Source organism: Lactuca serriola, chromosome 1, assembly GCF_051521515.1.
Source record: "Lactuca serriola cultivar US96UC23 chromosome 1, Lser_US96UC23_V15, whole genome shotgun sequence".
In the NCBI taxonomy this organism is placed as follows: domain Eukaryota; kingdom Viridiplantae; phylum Streptophyta; class Magnoliopsida; order Asterales; family Asteraceae; genus Lactuca; species Lactuca serriola.
Window position 1 is genome coordinate 135,689,132 of NC_136408.1, and position 23,036 is coordinate 135,712,167.

Consider the following 23,036-nt stretch of genomic DNA (forward strand, 5'->3'; position numbering starts at 1 on the left):
TCTCATTAATTCTAGATTAACATTACTTGCTTCCGAAGCAACTAATGACGACCCAACCCTAATGAAACCCTAATCTCATTTAATATATAAACAGTTCTTCCTCTTCAGAGGAGGGTTACGATCTTAAGCTCTCGTTTTTCATCATACTTTCACAAAATTCTGTAGCCTATTGGCTTACAATTTCTGTGCCTAGAAACGTAAGTGTCCACTTGGATTATCCTAGGCATAGGATAGAAATATCAGTTCAAAAAGTGATATCACGATCCAGTTGGTATCTAGATCTCCACCACAAACCCTATTCTTCCCTACATGGGCTTCTATTATCATGTTGTTTGAGAATTATGCAACTTTAACATGGTGCCTATTGGTGTTGATCCTTGAGCAACGTATGACATCCAACCATATTGTTATTCCGATCTTTTATCATGTTGAGCCCACCCATGTCACAAAGCAAAAAAGTAGCTTCGGGGATGCAATGGCTAAGCATAAACAGAAAATAGACGAAGAGACAAATGCAAATAAAAGAAGTGAATGGGCTCAAAAGATGGACCGATGGAATAAAGCCCTTATTGAAGTTGCTAATTTGAAAGAAAAGGACAAAAATGGAAGGTAACCACTTTGTTACCCATATTGCCACACGTCTTCATATTTTTTTGATTAAACCACAAAATGCCACTATCACTTCTCCCTATGCATTTTAATAGGTTTACTCGGTATCATCAAATAGGCATATGTTTCATGTATTAGGATAAAGAAGATGTATAAATTCAAATATTAGTTTCTTGTTATGTGATCTTGTAAACCAATCCATGTACATAGGTTACCCAATAAATTTCACATGTTTGTTGCGCATTTAGTATTTTTTTCATAAGTTATACATTTAGATAAACTATTTCAATTATATTGATATTCTTTCTATTAAAAACCTAACTTTTAATGGTTCGCTATGTGTTTTTTATTAGTTATACCGCACTACCTTCAAATCATAATGTCTTTAGTGATAAATAAGTTCTCTTACCAATAATTAGTAAATCATAACTTATAGCTGCATTTTTTTTGGACGCATGTAAAACCACATCGATTGTTAAGTTTGATGTTTTTGTAGAAACATAGTGAAGTTAGGTGCCCATTAGTAAACTATTCAATTAAATCTTTGATTGTATCATACTTCAGTATTTATGACCTTACACATTAGATATTTATATGGTCAGGAGTGCAAATACAATATGGTTTTGATGTGAAGTACTTAATTAAAAATACTAGATATGATATGATTTTGATTCCAATTGTTGAATTAGTTCAATCACCAAATCTTGTTTGTTAGTTTTGTGGATTGTGTTTTGATGTTCTTTGTTAAATCAAGTTTCAGGTTTGGGGCGGATTTTATTAAAGAAATTATGCATGATATCTATCTCATATTAGATGTGCATTTAAGGATTGCTCGTCCTCTACTTATTGGGATGGACTATTCCATCATTTCATGGTTGAAGGATGGGTCCTCAAATACAACAGACATACTCACTATTTTGGGTATAGGGGGGATCAGGAAGACATCTTTAGCCAAATATGTCTATGGGTTACATTGTCATGAGTTAACACAAGCAGCTATATTGAAGATATTGGTAAGAGATGTGATGGAAAGTATAATGGGGTACTTGATATGCAAAAACAATTATGCAGTGACATTTCAAAAACAATTTTGATTCATGTTCATGATGTTTCAGTATATACCTCAAAGATAGAGAATGCAGTAACCCGTCAAAAGGTGTTTATAGTTCCTGATGATATTGATAGTATTGACCAGTTGGATGCATTACTTGGAAGAAATGGTTTTCATTATTGAAGCAAAGTTATAATAACAACAAAAAACAGATGGTTGACAGAGAGTTGTGCACTATTCAAAAGAAACGTTAAACCCAAGAATGCAAAACACTTTCTTAATGGGTTACATAAGACTGAATCACGACAAATTCTATGTTTCCATGCATTCCACATCCCAAGCTAGGTTACGAAGAGGTGTCAGATAAGCTTTTTAAGTATTGTCAAGGACATCCATTGGCTCTTAAAGTTTTGGGCAAGTCTCTGCATAATCATGATGTGGCATACTGGGAAGGGTGCATAGAAGGGCTAAAGAAAGAAATTGGTTCCCATAAAAATAGAGTCTTGAGAATGAGCTTTGACTCTTTGCCATCCAAAAATGATAAGGAGTTGTTTAATAATATTACTTGTTTTTTTGTTGGAATAGATAGAGATGTTACTAAAACAATATTAGAGGCTTGTAATATAAACACAAGATCTAGGATTATGAATCTCATTGACAAAATCCTTTATAGTATAGGAAAAAATAATGAACCGGAGATACATCAATTAGTCCAAGAGATGGGAAGATTCGCAGTACTTCAAGAATCAGTTAATAAGCCATGGGCGTGGAGTCGAGTATGGTGTCATGAGGAGTCATTCATAATGTTACAACAAAAAAAGGTAAGAGGCCACACATACTTGTTATTAGTGTACATGTCCAAAGCATTTTTTTATGGTCCAATTATATCTATCACATTGTGTTTCTTCTTAGGGTAAGGAAGATCTTGTAGGTCTTGCCCTTGACATGCGCATGCTTGAGAAAGAGAAGTTAGGTGCATCATTTGAGGTGAAAATATATGCATTAAGTAACATGGACAGTCTGATGCTACTACAACACAATTATGTGCACATGAATGTGCCTTATGAGAACTTTCCATAGGAATTAAGATGATTGTGCATGTATGGATTTCATTTACAGTCTATACCTTTAGACTTACCTACGGAGAATCTTGTTTCTCTTGACATGTCATATAGCAATATTGAGTCATTTTCGGTTGTATTATCCGAAACAACTTGAGAAGAGGCAAAAGGTAACTTATCTTCATATATTATTCACCCATGTCGAGTTGATGAAATTTCCAATACTAATCTAACTTATTTCCATTTCTTTAGTTGGATGGGTTATGGTTTAAAGACAAAAGGTTGCTTGGATCACTGAGGATTCTTAATTTAAGTTTCTGTAAAGACCTTTGTAGTCTTGGTGAATTTGATCAACTTCCTGCACTTGATAGGTAAATAATTATAAATTGCATTAGTTTGCTTGAGGTTTGTGAATCAATTGAGCAATGTGTTGAACTTGTCTTCATTGATCTGAGCTACTGCAAGAAGCTTGAAAAACTTCCAAAAAACATAGGCATGTTAAAGAATTTTAAAACAATGTTGCTAGATGGTTGCATTCTCGGTCATTCTCGAATTGAGATTAGGGATATGGATTCACTGGAAATATTCAAGGCTGACGACATTGACATAAACATAAGACTCTCTTCCTCAACCTTTGTGGGTATACCGTGTGATTTGAAGTCCTTTGCAATTTCTTTACCAAGCTTTTTAGTAAGGTTGTCACTTGAAAATAATAATTTGTCCTCCGAATCTTTTCGCATGGAATTTAGTTTCCTATCCATGTTAAAACAATTATCCTTGGATGACAATCATATAGATTCCATGTCTAGTTGTGTGAGAAGCCTTCCTAGGCTTGAGAAACTTAGTATGCAAAATTGTAGAAAATTGAAGTTAGTTGAGTATCCTCCACAAACACTACTGGAGTTAATGCTCCAATCTAATCATGCGGTTTCTATAGAAAAAATTGTATTTGATCTAGAAATGTCCCTTAGCATGTTACGATTTAATATTCTAGCTTCCACACGTTGGTCATATGAAGTTGAAGGCATGGTCAGATTCCAATCGATGGTGGATGTTGAGGAAAAGGTATTGCGTAGCTTGGATTGAACTAATTTAGATTTTCATAACATGCGTGTGGGACCTAATTCTTCAGAATCAGGAATCCAGGTTTGGTCTAGTCAACTATCTTTCTATATGTGAATTTGTTGAAACATACAAATCATACTATTGCCAACTTCATCATTTCTTATACCATTTGAAGATTAAGAAACAGATGGTTTTAAGTGTACTTACAAATCAAATCTCACTACAAAGAACCTAAACTACTCTCAGTATTATTCACTCAACCTAGTCTATATATAAACAACTAAGATCCAAATAAACAGAATGTATACAAACCCTAAACTAAACAGATGAACACAAAGAGAGAAGATGATGAACGATACGAGAGAAAACCATAATCTTTTGATCTGGTAATGACTGAATGAACCATTTCACGGTCTCTCTCTTCCCTTATACTACAGAACCTGGATACAAAACCCAAATAGAAATGGACCCAAGCTCCAGAACCCGCATGTCCTTTATCCCTGCAAATAACACTTACAACCAAAAGAATATATATTGAACATAAAATACCCTTTATTACCTTTATATTTCATTTTAAGCTAATAAATATGCGATTGCAACCTATTATTATTTTCAACAGAATTTGTATAATATAATTGTTATGGTGATTAATTAAGATGGTTGTATTTGGCAGATGTTTTATCTATTTGGAATATTCAGCACAACTTATGAAAGTGAAGATATGTCGAATTGGTTTAGGCATAGAAGCACAGAGCCATCAATATCATTTCTGTAGGTGTTAGTTGTAAAGGTCGAATAGTGTGTCTTGTAATGATTCGCATTTTGTATGTTATTTTACAAAGTCAATTTTATATGCGAAGAGTAGCATGCGAAGTTTCAATGTATAGGCTTAGTATACTTTTTGTAAGTTCCCTATAAATAGGGACTTAGGCTTGAAGTAGACACATGAGATCGAAACACAATATCTCTCTTGAGCTTACTCTGTAATCAATCTTAATAAAATGAGATCTGATTGATATTTACTTGGTGTGTTCTTTATCTTTCATGATTCAAATCTATTGTTTCGTATCTTAATTCTCGATAACAATTCTCATCAATTGGTATCAAAGCAGGATTCAAACTGCTTAGATCTGATTTTCGTATAAGAATCATTTGCTTTTTGAGTTACAAAATTTACTCAAAATTTTCCGCGCAATTTTGGTTTTGAAAATCACTTTTGATCTTCAGATTTGAATTGATTCTGCATTTGAATTGTTAAGTCGAGTATTCGATTAGTGATTTTTGATCAATTCGTTTGATCGATTTCTAAAATTCATCAAGTTCTCAAGTTTTCAGAGATTTTTTTTTCATCAATGGCGAACTTCAACATGAACACAATGACTTCTTTCTCTCATTTTCTTGGTTCTTCAACCAAAATTCCGATGTTGATTCCAGAATACTATGATCAGTGGGCTGATAGAATGGAAGATTACTTAAATGGAATTGATGAAGAACTTTGGAATTGTATCGATGGAACAGTTCAAGCTCCTGCAAATGTTCAACAAATTGGTTCATCCACTGGATCTCCTGATGTTGAAGATCAACGAAAACGACTGAAGGATAATGAAAAGAGGTGCATGAGGGAACTAAGAGGTGCTCTTCCTCCTGTGGTTTACAATTACATTCGTAGTTGTAAAACAACAAAAGACATCTGGAATACTCTAAAAGAGAAGTATCAAGGTAGCGAAAAGACGAAGATCAATTCTGTGAAGCAATGTCTGATTGAACTGAAGGAATTTAGACAAAAGGATGCAGAAACTATTGAAAGTTACTATAATCGTCTGAATGAGCTTGTGTTTCGCTGCAATAGGTATGGTATCACTAGATATGTCATGGAATTCAATTTAACTTTCATTATGGGACTTCGCAAGGAGTGGCGAAGTGTGAGCATGATGATTAAGAATCAACAAAGTTTTGATACAACCGAATTGAATGATCTCTACAATCAACTGAAAACACATGAATCTGAGGTCTCAAAAATGCATGAAGAATCAAAACTAGTTATTGGTGGTCCTTTGGCTCTAGTTTCAAAGGTATCAGAAAATGATGAAAAAGATGGATCAGATGATGAAGGATTTTTGATGAATTCCGATGATGAAGCTGTAGCATTCTATTCAAACAATAGAGTTAAAAAGTTTTTCAAAAAGCCTTTTAATCCAAAAGGAAAGACGAATGATGCGAAGAATGTTACCACAAGGACTGGAGGGGATGAGAGGAAGAAGATGGAGAAAATTGATGAAAAACAGAAAAATGCGAATGAAGAGAAAAAGTTGAAAGGTGATTCAGGAATCTATTGTCATTATTGCAATGGTGCGAATCACTTCGCAGCTGACTGCATGTTGCGAAAGAGAGAAGAGAAGAAAGAAAAAGTAAAAGATGAAGCATACTACTCTGAGAAGATTGAAGAGTTACGTGCTAAGACCAAAGGAGTGTCATTGGTTGCGAAGGGAGAAACTACTGAAGAAGAGAGTGGAACTTATCAGATCTGGTCTTCAGGATCTGATGATGAAGAAATGAGGCATCCCACACATGGAGCAATGTTCGCAAGTTTTGAGGAATGTGAAGGAAACATTTCAGGGAGATGTTTTGTGACTAAATCCACTGACAAGTCACCCATGACAACCAAGGTACGTGCAATTCTTGAATCTTTTAATATTCCTTTATCTGCTTATGATGCTGAAATTGTTTCATTTGATGATACTGTGGCTTATTTTGATTCTGTTATTGTGTCTGCTAGTAATGAAGCTAAGAAATTAAATGTGCAACTTAGTGAGACACGAAGAGATTTAGAAATAAAGAAGAGCAGAGTTGAAAAATTGGAATTGCAAGTCAAAAATATAGACTGTGATAGGAATAATCTTACTAACGATGTTATGTTATTACTAGCACAGAGAAACATATATTGTAATTCTGCAAAACGTTTGTATGCAAAATTAACAGCTTTACATCACTCTTCTGATATTAGCAAATAACAACATAGAAAACTTTTACCTTTTCTTGAGTATGAACGTGAAAAAGTTGATGTTGTTTCTTATGATTGCGAAAGCACAATTGCTCAATTTGACAAAATACCTGATGATAGATATGCATATGGTATTGTCAAAATTGATGAATTTTTGAATGCTGATGAATTGGTTAACATTGTCAATGAAAGTTTGACAAAGAGTGAACAAGTGAAAATCATAAAGAAATATGAAAATTCAACTCTTGCATCACAGTTGAATTATGCTGATATTGATGAAAATTCTGATAATATAAGTGAAATCAGTGAAATAGAAGAGGAAGAAGAGGTTGATTGTTCTCAATTGTCAATCATTAATATCACATCTAAGATCAAAGTTAAAGAAATAATAGTTGATTCAATAGTAGAGGATGAAATTGATAAACCTTCAAACTTTGCAACATTGTATGTTTGTTAATGTGGAAGTTGAAAGCTGGAAATCTGATGACACAGATGTAAATAAAGAAGAAAAGAAAGTTTCAACTGAAACACCTCAAAGGATTGTAGTTGATCAAGTGTTTTAAAATACAAAAGAATTTGATAAAATTTTAAATGATAAAGGCGCACATTATTTGGAAACCAACACTGTGGTATATCCAAATTTTGTATGTACTAATAAAACAATTTTTCCAAATCAAGTTTTTGTCACTACTGGAAATGCTGAGAAAGTTCATCCTGATTTCAATAAAATGATTGAAAAAGATAATCAAAAGTCCACAACTGAAGGTTTTTTCGCAAATCAAAACACAGAAGAAAACAATTTAACGAAAAATACTTATGTGTTTCAAAAACAAAAATCAACACAAAAATGGGTGGTTAAAGGTGAAAAATCAAACAAAGTTTTTGAAAAAGATAAAAAACCAAAGGTTGAAGTGAAACTAAATTCTCATGAATTCAAATTGATGGTTGGAAATTTTTCAACAGAAAATAATGTTTCAAAAAGAAAAGCAAGAAAAGCAATATTCTGGCAAGTTGTGTCTAATGAAAAATCAAGAGATGAAAAAGAACAAATTTTAAAAACATCATCAAGTTTTCATAAATAAATCAACTCTGTTGACAAGGTTCCATATATTCGCAAATATGACAACAATCGAAAATTTGAGAATTCGCAAAAATTTGCAAATAATCAAAAGTTTCAAAATGTTGGAAAATTCACGAATACTTCCTCAATTTTGAAGAACTCAACTCAAGTCAAAAAGAAATTTTCACCAAAACAACCAAATTTTCCAAATCCTTCAATATCAAAACCAACCAAAGTTTCATATACAAAAGGAAAATCTGATGTTAGAACGTTCAATCATTGGTTTGAAGGAAAAGGAAAGAAATATCAAAGTAGAAAATTTTCAGAACAACAAATCAAAAATGCATTTGATGAGTACGCAAATAATTCTTCAATTGAGAGTGTATAATCTAATAATTCGCAAGTTCCAGTTCAAAAATGGAAACCAGTTATCAAAAATGCGAATGTTGTGAAGGATAAGATTACAATTAATGGAAATCCAAAATTATTGAATGATTATATTTCAAAATCTAGAACTGATGATGTTGATATAATTGATTCAGTTATAAACAAAGTGAAAACATGGTTCTTAAATTCCAAAAATTTGTTTCATTCTACTAATGATGGACCCAAAAAGTCTTGGGTTCCTAAATTTTTTCAATAAACGCAGGTGATATGTGACGAGCAATATGACATGAAATGGTACATTGATAGTGGTTGCTCTCGTCACATGACTGGAAGAAAAGAAAATTTGCGAGATTACAGAAGCTTGGAAAATGCTGGAGTTGTTAAATTTGGAAATAATCACAAGTGTCAAGTGAAAGGATATGGGAAAGTTACAAATGGAAACTTTACAGTAAATAGAGTGGCCTATGTTGTAGGACTTCAACATAATTTGATAAGTGTATCACAACTTGTTGTGGGTACTGGAAATCAAGTTGTATTCAATGAAGAAGGTAGTATCATTTCAAATGTCAAGACGAATGAAATACTCCTCAAATCCAAAAGATATGGTGATATGTTTACACTGGACATCAAACCAATTGTAGGAAAACCACCTGTGTGTATACTATCAAAAGCATCAAATGATCTTAGTTGGCTTTGGCATAGAAGATTGTCACACTTGAACTTTCGAAATATAAATAAACTTGTAACTGAAGATTTAGTTCGAGGGTTACCAGTACTAAAATTTGACAATGATTCTTTGTGTGCAGCTTGCGAACAAGGAAAACAACATCGAAAGGGTCATCCGATTGTGATAGATTCAAAAATAGTAGAGCCATTGGAACTTCTTCACATTGATCTATGTGGACCATCAACTGTTGCAACAATAAACAAAAAGCGGTATATTTTAGTTGTTGTAGATGATTTCTCTAGATTTACGTGGGTGTTTTTTCTCAGGTTGAAATCTGAAGTTGCTCAGACGATGATTGATTTTATCAAAAAGATTGAAGTTAGTCTAAAGAAGAATGTGCGAAAAATTAAAAGTGATAATGGTTCTGAGTTTAAAAAACAAACTCTTGACAGTTTTCTCACAAGCAAAGGCATTTCGCATAATTTTTCATCACCGTATACACCACAACAGAATGGTGTAGTTGAAAGAAGAAATCGATCTCTATGCGAAGCTGCCAGAACAATGTTGACATATGCGAATCTACCTCAATATCTTTGGGCAGAAGCTGTGTCCACAGCATGTTTTACTCGAAATCGATCATTCATTCATCGAAGATTCAATGTTACTCCATATGAAATAATCAATAATCGGAAACCTAATGTAAAATTCTTTCATGTTTTTGGTTGCAGGTGCTTTATCATGAATCTGAAAGATAATTTGTCAAAGTTTCAAGCTAAAGCTGATGAAGGCATCTTTATAGGATATTCACAGAATTCAGTTGCATACAGAGTGCTAAACAAACGAACAAGAAAAATTGAAGAAACGTTCAATTTAACATTTGATGATTACTATCTTAAACAGATTGATAGTAAATTTGATAATAAACCAATACTTGTAGATTCACATAATCCAATTGATAATTCTGAAATCAATGATTTTGATTATGACTTGATTTTTGGAATTCCTAACAGGGCCATTGATGCAGAAAGTAATGCTCCTGATAATCAAACATCAGAATCCTCAAAACATACTGATGAATCAAAGATAACTTGTGAAAGCATATCAGGTGTTCACAGGGAACAAGAACATCAAGTTGAGGGGGAGCCTTCGCAAACTCAACAAGAACATCAAATTGAGGGGGAGCCTTCGCAAAATCAAGAAAAAGATCAAGTTGAGGGGGAGCATTCACAAAATCGACAAGAATATCAAGATACAGATCATGTTGAGGGGGAGCATGATGAAACAAAGACAATTAATCTTGATAATAATGAAGAATTTCATGAAGTTAATGATAATTTTTCTATTGCAGGATCTGAAAATGAAGATATGTTTGAAGATGCACCATTAGAATTTGATCCAAATTATCCACCACTCGAGAAATGGACACGAAATCATCCAAAAGAACAGGTAATTTGAAATCTACTAGAAGGTGTGTTGACTAGAGCTCAAATTCGTGCAAAAAATGAGGTACTGAATGCAAACCAAGAAATTTGTATGTTTAATGTTTTTATTTTGAAAATAGAGCCAAAAACAGTCAAGAATGCTATGGAACACTCAGATTGGGTTGTTGCTATGCAATCTGAATTGGCTGAATTTGAACGAAATAAGGTTTGAAGATTAGTTTCTAAACCTTCTGATGTTTCAATTGTTGGATTAAAATGGATTTTTAAAAACAAAACCGACAAAGATGGCAATATTATTCGAAATAAAGCAAGACTAGTGGTAAAAGGTTATTCGCAACAAGAAGGCATTGACTATGAAGAAACATTTGCACTTGTTGCAACACTTGAAGCGGTTCGCATATTTTTAGCCTATACAGCTCACAAAGACTTTGATGTTTATCAAATGGATGTTAAATGTGCATTCTTAAATGGAAAACTCGAAGAAACTGTATATGTTGAACAACCACCAGGGTTTGTAAACAGTGAGTATCCTGATCATGTGTATGTCCTTGACAAAGCTGTATATGGGTTAAAACAAGCATCAAGGGCCTGGTACGCAACACTTACAAATTTCTTGAAACAATCTAAATTTAAACAAGGATCAGTTGACCCCACATTATTTCGCAAGAAAGTTGGGTGTCATCTAATGCTTGTTCAAATTTATGTTGATGATATTATCTTTGGTTCAACTGATCCAGCATTGTCAATTGAATTTGAAAATTTAATGAAAAGTCAGTTTGAAATGAGCATGATGGGAAAAATTAATAATTTTCTTGGTTTAAATATAAGGAAGAACAGAGAAGGAATCTTAATCAATCAAGAAAAATATACGAAGAACTTGCTTGAAAAGTTTGGAATGCTAAATAGCACAAAGCTCAGAGTACCTGTGGCAGTAGGAACAAGACTAACTCCTTCGTTAGATGCTCCTGCTGTTGATCTAACACTGTATCGTAGCATGATAGGGTCTTTATTGTACTTAACTGCAAGTAGACCTGATATTATGTTTTCGGTTTGTTGTTGTGCTTGATTTCAAGCTAATCCAAGAGAGTCTCATTTGACTGCAGTGAAAAATATTTTTCGCTATCTCAAGGGAACTGTTTCTTTAGGACTTTGGTATCCTGCGAAAACAGGATTCTTCATTCAAGCTTTTTCAGATTCCGATCTAGGAGGATGTACTTTGGACAGAAAAAGTACAACTGGTGGATGTCAACTGTTGGATGGAAAGTTAGTAAGCTGACAATTAAAGAAGCAGACTTGTGTGGCTATATCAACCGCTGAGGCAGAATACATATCTGCGGCTGCTTGTACTTCGCAAATTATTTGGATTCAGAGTCAACTTCGTGATTATGCAATAAACATGAAAAAGATTCCTTTGTATTGTGATTCGCAAAGTACAATTCGCATTTGTCATAATCCAGTACAACATTCAAAGACAAAACACATTGCTCTTCGATATCATTTTATTAAAGATCATGTGGAAGATGGGAATATTGAAATTCATTTTGTCAAAACAACTGAACAACTTGCTGATATTTTTACAAAACCTCTTGATGAAAAATCATTTGTTCGAATTTTAGCAGGTTTGGGGATGATCAATGTGAATTCCATTTCATCAACACAAGAGTAAAAGTTTTGTTCAGCAACTAAGATCCAAAATCATTCAGAGGTTACTGTTCATTCAGAAGGCTTCGCATGGCTTCGCAACCATATCTTTTCGCATCTGAGCTTATAATCACTACGGTAAGGTTTATGCATACTGTTCTAATTCTGAAAAATCGAAAATTCAAAAAGATTTTATTTTTTTATTTTTGAAAAACTAAAAATCCAAAAAGATTTTATTTTTTTTCTTTAATTTTGAAAAATCGAAAATCCAAAAAGATTATATTTGTTTTGTTCTTTCATTTTTGAAAAATTACAAAATCACAAAAATATTTTTGTTTTTCTTGGTTTTTTAAAATGTGTGTTGAGAATATACAGGGCTACAATGCGAAGAGGTCATACATTTATGTTTCTATGGGAAGGTATTAAATTTCTTTTATAAACTAGTTAGGATGTCCCTAGAAGCATGCTGCTGTATGTAGACCTCAAGCCTCGAATGATTTTATGTGTGAGAAATGAAAGCCTTGATGAAATTATCTCATGAACATTTCTACCCAACAAGGCTTGTATTCGCATAAATCAACAAGAGCTACCTCACTATTCTCAAATGAGTTAAGAGTTTTCTGTTTTGTCCACATACTAACAGAGGTACAATTCGATTCTTAAACAATCTTTTTAAACCAAACAGTTCTTACACTCCAAAATTTATTATGAAAAGATTTGTCCTTGAGGTCTTTGATCAAACCAATCAAAACCTAGACAAATCACACCTCTGTGTTTAAGATCTAACATCATGAGTCTGTGATGAAAGTGAAACCCAAAAATCATACACCTTTAAGGAATTGACGGGGAACATTGTTCCAGATTTTTACGAAACTTTTGTTTCAGTATCATAAATTTCGAAACTTCAAATCATATTCAATTCGCATGCGTGGTCTTGATCAAATATTTACAACCAAGAATGTTTGTTACCCAACAAGATCCAAAACAAATTTTCTCTTGAATATGATTTCAGTGTAAGTTTCATTCGCAAATTCTTGTCATGATAAATATTTCACAAGCTCACTTGTCACTGACTACACCGGTCAAACAAGTAATTTCATTTACAATTTCTCACCTTATGTTAAGGCTGATATGTAATGAAATTTCAAACCAACCCAAAATGACTTTTAAAAGAAGCCCTTTGATACTTCTTTTCAAGTATTCGATTGTAATTCACGGGAAACTACACAAGCTGTTGATTATCTCTCTTGATGATTAACGAAGCAACCTTTGCCTGGGGTTTTACTGCATTCATGTCAAATTAACTTTTTGACATCACAACATTCCAAAAATTTCTTGATTCTTATCTTATTTCATTGGCACAATGCACACACGAAATCCTTGAGGTTCTGAGTAAAACCAACTCAGACTGATGATTTCGCAAGTCTGGCATATGACTTCGCTTTAAATCCCAAAAGTGAAAGAGCCTTGCTTCCATGCGAAGGGTTTTACCGGTTCGGATTCTATAACGGATACTTGACAGGCTGTCAGTTACTTTTTGCTGCATATTAATCTTTTACAGCAATGATCCGAGATTCAAGGTGCCACATCGGATAACATTAAATGCATCCCACTTTAATTTCAAATCAAATTTTGAGTAACCTATAAAAGGGGGATGAAGACCACTGTGTACGGTTACGCAAACAAGAATATTCACAACCTTCAAAGCCTTCATCTTGATCAAAAGTTCCAATTTCTTTCAAACCCTAACAATGGCAGCCACAAACTCAAACACTGATGAGGTCCTTTCTCAATCCCTTATGAAGATTCAAAGCACAAACTATCAAGTTGATCCCAACGTATCTGCCTATCCAGAAGACTTGAAGATGCTCATCGTGGCTTTGAAACGATCACCGTTATCAACAACCATGTTCCGATCATTCCCAGTTCCGATGATATGGTTATCTCGTGCTGCTTCCACCGCTTCATACAATCACACGGCGGATGTGATTACTTTCAATCTTATCAACAACAAGAGGGTCAAACTGTCCAAGAATTTGTTCGTGGAGTTCTTGCAGATTCCAAACAACCCACCCTTTGTTAAACCTGTAAACTCCCAGATCATCCACATGTTCAATGAGATGGGACATCAACCGGAGTTGGAGAAGATTAGTGACTTCCGGAAGTCGGGATTACCATGTATCTGGAATTTTCTTTTTGGAATCTTCCGACGGTGTCTTACAGGAAGATCAGTCGGCTTAGATAGAGGAAGAGTCTAAGTGTATGCCATGGTAATGGGTATCTACTATGACATCAATGTCGACTACGCAACGCAACTGTGGAAGGAATTTGTGAAAAGTCTGGAAAACACGAATTCGGAGAAGGGGATATCTTGTGCCAGGTACTGGAGTTTGATCCTGGAGAAAGTATACGAGAAAGAAGCAATTCCGATCGTATCAGATGTCGAAGTTGCTGAGTTTTCACTTTACCAATTTCCCAAAGTGGTTGAAGATGACGAAGCCATTTTTACCCGTGTAGCTCGCATTCCGGATGCGATGCTTCGCAAAGTGTCTCCCACTCACAAAGTGTTGGTGAGGTATTTGCGAAATATCGATACAACTGATCAGACAGGTGTCTTACCTGATGTTGCTACTCCATTGAAGAAGAAGAAGGGGAGCAAGAAACCTGTGAAGGGTTCATCTTCACCAACTGTGCAAGATGAAGTATTAAAGAAGGATGTGTTACCTTCTAAATCTGGGGTTTTAAAACAGATTCGCAAGGCAGAGGTGAGTAGTAAAGGAGTTACTATTCGCAGCATTCCTGCTCCAGTGTCTCCTGGAAAGAAACGCCAACGGCAGAAGACATTGCAAAAAACATGCGACGAACACTGGGCAAGAGGAGGAAGATGGTGATTCGCAATGAATCATCAGACGAAGAAATTGTCCCAGAAACACCACCTGTCACAACAATGGTAACTGTTTCTTTACCAATCTCTCAACCTTCGCAAATTTCCACTACTATTTCTCAAACCCAACCACTCGAAATAGTTCTTACCAAGTCAGTTACTGAGGAGGTACCTATTTCGGATATGGTTGTTAACGTATCTGATACGGGGGCACCTATCCCGAGTGTTGCATCCACACTTCCAACATCTTTACCGATCACTACATTATCCACCACCTCATCTATTTTTGATCATGCCCTTCGGAACCCATTCACCACCCTTTTTCCATATCAATCACCTGAGAATCCTCCACCTTCGCAACAAATGTTTGATCCAGAAATCGAAGGAGGTGCTTTTGGAGGAGTTTTGGATGATATTTCTTTTGATTCTGATGAAAAAGATATTCCTGATCATATGCTGATGACAAGAAAGCAGTTTAAGATACTAAATCAAAAGTTGAAGGCCATTATCCAATCGCAAGCCGATTCTGGGAGAATGTCTTCAATCTCAGCAATGGAGGTGGATGTTATGATCAAAGGAGCTGAGAAACAAATAATGGAGAAAGTCGATCAGTCCGACAAAAATAACGAACTCCGTGTGCAAGCACAAGGGAATAATTTCACGTCTGCAGTTAAAGACCTTAAAGCTGCTACAAAAGAAAGACATCTTCTTTTTGTACAAGACGTCAAGAAAGTTCGTGAGGACGTAAACTTCAAAATTCAGGAATTGAAGTCTGACCTTGCGAAGGATCTTCAAGATGTGCATACGAGACAAGAAGATCTTCATAAGCAAATTGTGGAAATTTCGTCTCAACTCCACAAACTCAACAATCTTCCTGTGGCTGAAGATCAAAAAGCTGCTACCATGGAGAAGTTTGATCACTTGATCAAATTGGTCACGGAGCTTAAATCAACAGTTTCGCACTCAACAACTTCGCAAATCCTTACTCCCGAATTCTTGTCACTAAAGATTAACACTTTAGAACAAGCTATTCAGAAGGCTCTTGCTCCGATTTCAAACTTTACTTCTTTACTTCCCAAGGGTGCTCCACCTGTTTTCACAGGGGCGCAAGGGGGAGAGAAAAGTCGAAGCAAAGAAGGTGAAGCCAAAACAGTGGGAAAAGTCATCTCGACTCAACTAGTTGCAACTCTTCCAATTCCTACAAAACCAATTTCTTCAACAACAATAACCACAAAAACAATTTCCAAGGGAATTGTTATCGGAGGAAACGAAGGAGGTTCGAGTTCTCAACCTCAGAAAGATATAACAGGAAAAGGAAAAGGCATCCTGTATGAAAAGTCGAAGGAGGAGTTAAAAGCTGATGTTGAGGCTGAACTTGAAAGAATGAGACAAGTCCAGAGCATAATGAGACAAAGAGCAAGTGATCCTCCCTCCATGAACAAAGGTGATCCTGCAAAACTTTACTCTTACGAAACAATAGAGTCAAAGGTTGTAGGAAGGGAGATGTATGAGTTCGAGAAGAAGCCCAAAAGAAGTTATGACTTTACGAACTCAGATCACTGTCAGCTGGACTTCCCTATCAATGAAATGCTGTTCATCACAGCTCAATACAAGATCAGTGAGAAATTCGATAATCCGGATGACTACACTCACATGAAAATCAGATTTTATGCTGTTCTTGGAAAGAATCCTGATGAAGTCTGGTCCCTGATAAAAATCAAGAAGGTGCTAACAATAAAGAAGGATGTTTTGTTTGAAGACATGCTTCAAAATTTTCGATATTTTGTCATCAGGGCTGATAACAAACAATACGACTTCACTGTTGCTGATTTCCCTTTGATGAATTGCAACGATCTCATACAAGTAGCTCTTATTCTGAAGCACATGGAAGAAAACAAACTCAAAGGCTCAGAAACAGATGTGTTTAAAGTCGGATTCGCACATGTGAAGACTTATATCGATAATTACTTCGATTGTCTGGCACTTACTGATGAGGAGTTAGCAAATGTGCTAGGAAGAGAAGTGAAAGTTCCATGGGAAGATACTTTGACACAATCAACATTGTTGAAGTATGTCGTGGGTGAGATATGCCTTAAACCATTTGGCATGGTGTTTTCGGGAAGAGACACTAAAGGCAAACCGAAGAAGTTCTTGTTCAAAGCTTCAGAGATTGAAAGATATAATTCTTCGCAATATACGCACTTCATTGTACGTATGAACAATTGCAAGAAAAATAACGAAGGTGACAAGAAGGACTTGAAGAAGGTGATCTCCTGGGATGGAGAAGTGCGAAGAACGATTCACTCTGCAATTCAAAAGCTCTTAAGTTGAATTGTATCGACTGTTTACAAAGGGAGAGAATGTAGGTGTTAGTTGTAAAAGTCGAATAGTGTGTCTTGTAATGATTCGCAATTTGTATGTTATTTTACTAAGTCAATTTTATATGCGAAGAGTAGCATGCAAAGTTTCAATGTATAGGCTTAGTATACTTTTTGTAAGTTCCCTATAAATAGGGACTTAGGCTTGAAGTAGACACATGAGATCGAAACACAATATCTCTCTTGAGCTTACTCTGTAATCAGTCTTAATAAAACGAGATCTGATTAATATTTACTTGGTGTGTTCTTTATCTTTCATGATTCAAATCTATTGTTTCGTATCTTAATTCTCAATAACAATTCTCATCAATTTCCATCCCTTCATCTCCAAACAACCTTAGAGGACTCAACTTCTGCTCTCTACACACAATGAAAATTCCCGGTGAGAGGTTGCAGTTACCATATGTTGATGATTAGATCCCTCCATTGCTAGGGATCACAATTAGTAATATAACAAAGAACTGCACGAGGATATACGAATGTGACATGGACATTTTCAATGAAACTCGAACGTTGATGGTGGCGTTAAGTCATTGGATGTTTGGGAAGAATGATGAACTTATAAAGGAGAGTGGGGTGAATTTTGTGTATGATGACGGAAGCACGGATGTAGAGGATGCATTGGGTTATTACAAGTTGCAATTTTTTCAAACAGGAAGACTAACCGAGATGTGTTGGCTAGAAAACTTGTAACTTTTTTTAGCAAACAACCATAGAATATACTATAACCGAGTGGGAGCATAGAAAATGCAAGGGAAAACAGTCCAACTTTAGACATTCCTAGCTTTTTATGGACTTACGGAGCCCTTACTCCTTCATTTACAACTCTAAATATTGTGTTTTTAGTTTTCATTATTTTTGTTTATTTTTATGTCATTTGTCATATACATGATATCTTAGACAATTATTATTAGTCATTTTTATTTGTTTTTGAATTTTAGAATTTTGGCTGTACCTGCCTAACTAGAACTTATAAGACATTAAGTGTGTAGAATCAAGAAAATTGACATTAATGAGACATAATATATACTATTGTTTTCATAGCATTTTGCATTTTATCTCTGTATATTTATGTAACTTATAAAATTTCTTACTTTTTCTTTATTCGTAGGGTAAGTGGGAATCTTCAGTGTCTCGTCAATGCTTGAGAGAGAGTGGCTACATGGCTATCTCATTTTTAAGCATATATATACCCGAACCCAAAACAACATGGGTAACTATAATGTGCCAAAGAAGTATTAGCAAGTGGTTTAATACTCTAATATATATAATATAGGACACGAATCATTTGCACCATCAAAGTCATAACAATAGAAAATAACCGAAACACCTTCCACCATTTTAGATAGGTAAGTGATTATGAAACTTGGTTACTGGTTATAATAGGGGTGAGCATTTGGACCGGAGCGGACCGAACCCAACCGGATCAGCTTTTGGACCGAACCGGATGAGACTTACCGGGTCTAGGTCCGGTTTTCCCAGTTTTAGGACACGGTTGGACCAGTACAACTTTACTTGCATAGAGTATAAGTCGTTAAAATAAGTTTTTAGGTACAACTTGTTAAAACAAATATATTTTTGGGTTTTATACGATACAACTTGTAACATGTTTTCGTTTTGTGCATAACTAATATACCTTGATCTATGTTTCCGTTTTTTCTGTTTCGTATATATAATTAACATATGAATAATGACATATTTATCTATATTCATATGTGATTATATCAATATGCGAATATATGAAAACAATCATTTGTGAATATATCAACAAAATCATATATCAATGTATATATCAAACAGTCATATGTGAATATCATATGAATAAACAAAATGAATATATATATATATATATATATATATATATATATATATATATATATAATTTCAAATGTTTCTCATATCTATAGTGTGTTAGAATGCACTAATAAGAATTTTAAAAAATTTAAATTATTATTTAATCAAATAAAGATAGATATTAAATGATATCCATAATTATAATTCATTTTTTAAGGAAACTAATTAAATTCGTCGTTAATATCAGCAATAATGTTCTTTTAGAATGAAATCACATCTAGGTTTTCATGTATGAGTTTGTATTTTGTTTCATGACCCACTTACTCAAAATACAACAAAGTTGAATGAAATATGGAGAACGAGAGTGTATTCTTGCAGAATGAGAGTATATTTTAACAGAATGAGAGTGTATGCTAGTAGAATACACTCTTGTTCTTCATATTCCATGCAACTTTGTTGTATTTTAAGTGAGTGGGTCCATAAACAAAACACGAACCCATACATGAAAACTTAGATGCAAATTCATTCTGAAAAAATATTATTGTTGACATTAATGGTGAATTTAATTAGTTGCCATCAAAAGAAAATTATAATTATTGATATTATTTAATATACATACAATTAAGGAAATCATTTAATATTTATCTTTATTTATTAAACATGTATTTAATTTTACTAAATTCCTATTTTTACATTCTAACACATAATAAATGTTAGAAACAAATGAACCTAGCCCTATATATATATATATATATATATATATATATATATATATATATATATATATATATATATATATATATATATATATATATATATATATATCACATGTGAGAATAACATCTGAGTCACTGAGTATTAATAAACACATACAAAATCACTTGCGAATAACTGAGTATTAATCAACAAATACATATAAATATTAAAAATATGTATGTATTAAAAACAAAAAGAACTTAGTAATCACATGTGATTAAACAATTACTTACTTCCATTATAGAAAAATAAAAACAATTATTTATTATCTAATCACAAATGATTAAAAGATAATTAAAACAACATTTACCTTAACATTCTGATGATTTAAATATTCATTATCTTCTTCATAATCTTCAAATATTGAATAAAAAACAGACATTTTGTCTTCATGTGATAAGCAATTGAATTCATTACCATGATCATCACTTGAAAGCGACAAATTCAAGCAAAAAACCTATGATTAACAGCCAAAAACAAAAAAAAACACATAACATTATTATAGAAACATAAAATCAAAAGAAAAAATTGTTCAGAATTGGAACCTTATTAGTTTTAATATTTAAAAACTTGCGATTTTCATATAAATTTGACAAACGACAAACAAAAAAAGGACAAATTGAGTAATTTATTGAACAAAATCAATGAAAATTGCAAATAACAAATCAAAATCTATGATAAACAAACGCAAACATAAAAAGAGAAATTGAGCAATCAGTTAATTATTTACTTACCTTTATACGAATCGACGAAGAATATCTAAAGCAAGTTCCGATTTTACGTGTAGAACAACTTAAATCTGAAGCAATCAAGTAAAATCTTGAAAGTAGGATGATAGAGGAGAAAATATACTAAAGGTTGGTATGATTTCGTATATAAAAGTACAATTGACAAAAATACCCCTAACTAATAAAAAATAGAACAAGCCTTTTCTTTAATTGATTAATGGCTATGATTTGTTCTCAAGTTCTCAAAACATATATTTGTTCTTATTTGAATCTATCCCTATCCCTCTCTCTCTCTCTCTCTCTCTCTCTATATATATATATATATATATATATATATATATATATATATATATATATATAAAGCATATTAGATGTTTCTTGAAAATTTTAAGAGGTACAATTCCTATAGCATCAAATACCATCATAAAATGCTTGGAGAAAACCCTGAATAATTTAGATGGTAACTTCTATCCTAGCCACCAATGTTGGCCCTAATTGGGCTCCTATAACACTTATTTTCCCTTTTATCAACACAAATATTAAAAAATTCTCCTTTCTTTACGGTTGTACCCATGCTCCTCCTTGTCCGCCATCCATGGTCGCCCTTCTTTTCAGCCTTCTCCGAAACCCTAATACGTCCACCTCTTTTTGCCTTGAACCACCCACAACGGCTCTACTTCTCCACCATCCATGGTCGCCGTTCTTTTCACCCTTCTTTGAAACCCTAATCCGTCCGCCTCTTTTCGCCTTCAACCACCCACAACGACTGTTGTTAACTACTGTATCTAATGCTTCAATCCAGATTTATGACCACAAAATGAGAAACATCAAGTGAAGAAGAATAATCAATCCGAGTTTACAGTTTATTTTAGTGTGTATTTAGTGTTCGAACATTCATTTTCAATTTTCTAATGTATATTTTTTTGGAAGTATCTTTTGGTAATGCTTCTGTTTAAAGTCTCATGCCAATTAACATTTTTAGCATTATTTGTAATTTGGTTGCGATCTTTAAACATGTAGGTTGCTATTGTGAGTATTCAATATAAGTTGCTATTTTTAAACAAGTCGCTGGTTCTTATTGGCCAAGAGGCTCATTCATTCGTGAATGGTCAATATATTGGTAGATAATGTGTTATACATGTAAATTTTCATTATGTTTCCGAGAATAAATTAGTTTTAAGTATATAACCGTACTTACTGTTTTTATTATTTAACTTTATGTGGTCACAAGTGATGTACTTTATTGTCTTGTAGAGAATAAAAGAAAGGTGATTAAACAATATTATTGATCGAAACAATCTGCTTCTTCAAAAGTCAAAAGTCAAATGTACTAATGTGTATAGAACGTTGGTTTTAATAAAGTTCATGTTTTTATTATTTTCTGAACTTTAGGTTAAAATCTAGAAATATTTGTTTCATTATGTCAATTAGAAAAGTATAATTTTATTATATATATATATATATATATATATATATATATATATATATATATATATATATATATATATATATAGAAAAGTGAATATATATTACAGCTCTACCTAAACTTTGTTACTAAACCTCATAAAAATATATTGTTTTATTATATAAAGATTGTGGTTAAGGGATTCATGATTAACACTTGAAGATGTGGATTCAAGATTGATGAAATAGTTTTGATAAAGAAACAAGAATATATAATGTTTAAATTCCACAACGACAAATTATTCATATCTCTTATTCACAAATTCTCATCATATCTCTTATTTGCAAATTCTGAACATTTGATTTGAATACAATCTACCTTTTTAAGTAGTAATTTGGTTTATGTATTTTATGTTTTTATTATACCATTTTGTTTATCTTGTATCAATACTTTATACAAAAAGCAAACACATGAATATTGTTCTAAAACTAATCATCTACCAGAAATGTATGTTGATGTATTATGTGTTTTAGAAAATTGACATTTTTATGAAATAAAACTAATCATTGTCCGGAAATTATTCGTTACAATGAAACTAATCGTTATCTACGACAATAAAATTAACGCTAAGAGGTACAAAATATCAATGCGTTAGAACAATTGAATGAAAGAAGAGAGAGTTAGAGTTTCAAGTTTCAAATATTGGATAAATCAAATATGGAGAAATAGCTTTGAGAAACCCTTATTAAATGCTGCTTCATATGCAAATTTACTCACTTTGTCTCTCTTCAAAATATCAGTCGACTGCTCTTCTACAAATGGATTCCCCTCAACAAATGTCATCCTCAATCGTTTCCAAAGCCTGCCACACGGGCGAAAACTACAAAAGCTCCTACCGTGTACGGTTACAACATTTTATAATATAGACAAAGAAAAAGTGATAATGAAAGAATATGAATGATTGAGTGTGGATGCTAAAACAATTGAAAAATATTGAGATTTCAGAAAACCAATTAAAACAAACAAGACCATGATAATTGATTGGGTTTAAAAGCTTTCAACAGAATATCATTGATGCATAAATAGTTGTTGGCCAACATGCTGGCA

At 33.3% G+C, this 23,036-nt stretch overlaps 1 protein-coding gene across 1 annotated transcript; it reads left to right on the forward strand.

Annotated features, from left to right (window-relative positions):
• The first annotated feature begins 475 nt into the window (after positions 1–475).
• LOC145061813 (TMV resistance protein N-like) lies at positions 476–3,807 on the forward strand. The gene is made up of 8 exons (XM_079009391.1): positions 476–609; positions 1,370–1,641; positions 1,725–1,829; positions 2,246–2,481; positions 2,573–2,647; positions 2,780–2,854; positions 2,974–3,092; positions 3,177–3,807. The coding sequence occupies exons 1-8, from the start codon at positions 476–478 to the stop codon at positions 3,805–3,807; spliced, it is 1,647 nt and encodes a 548-aa protein (XP_078865517.1).
• Positions 3,808–23,036: the final 19,229 nt, after the last annotated feature.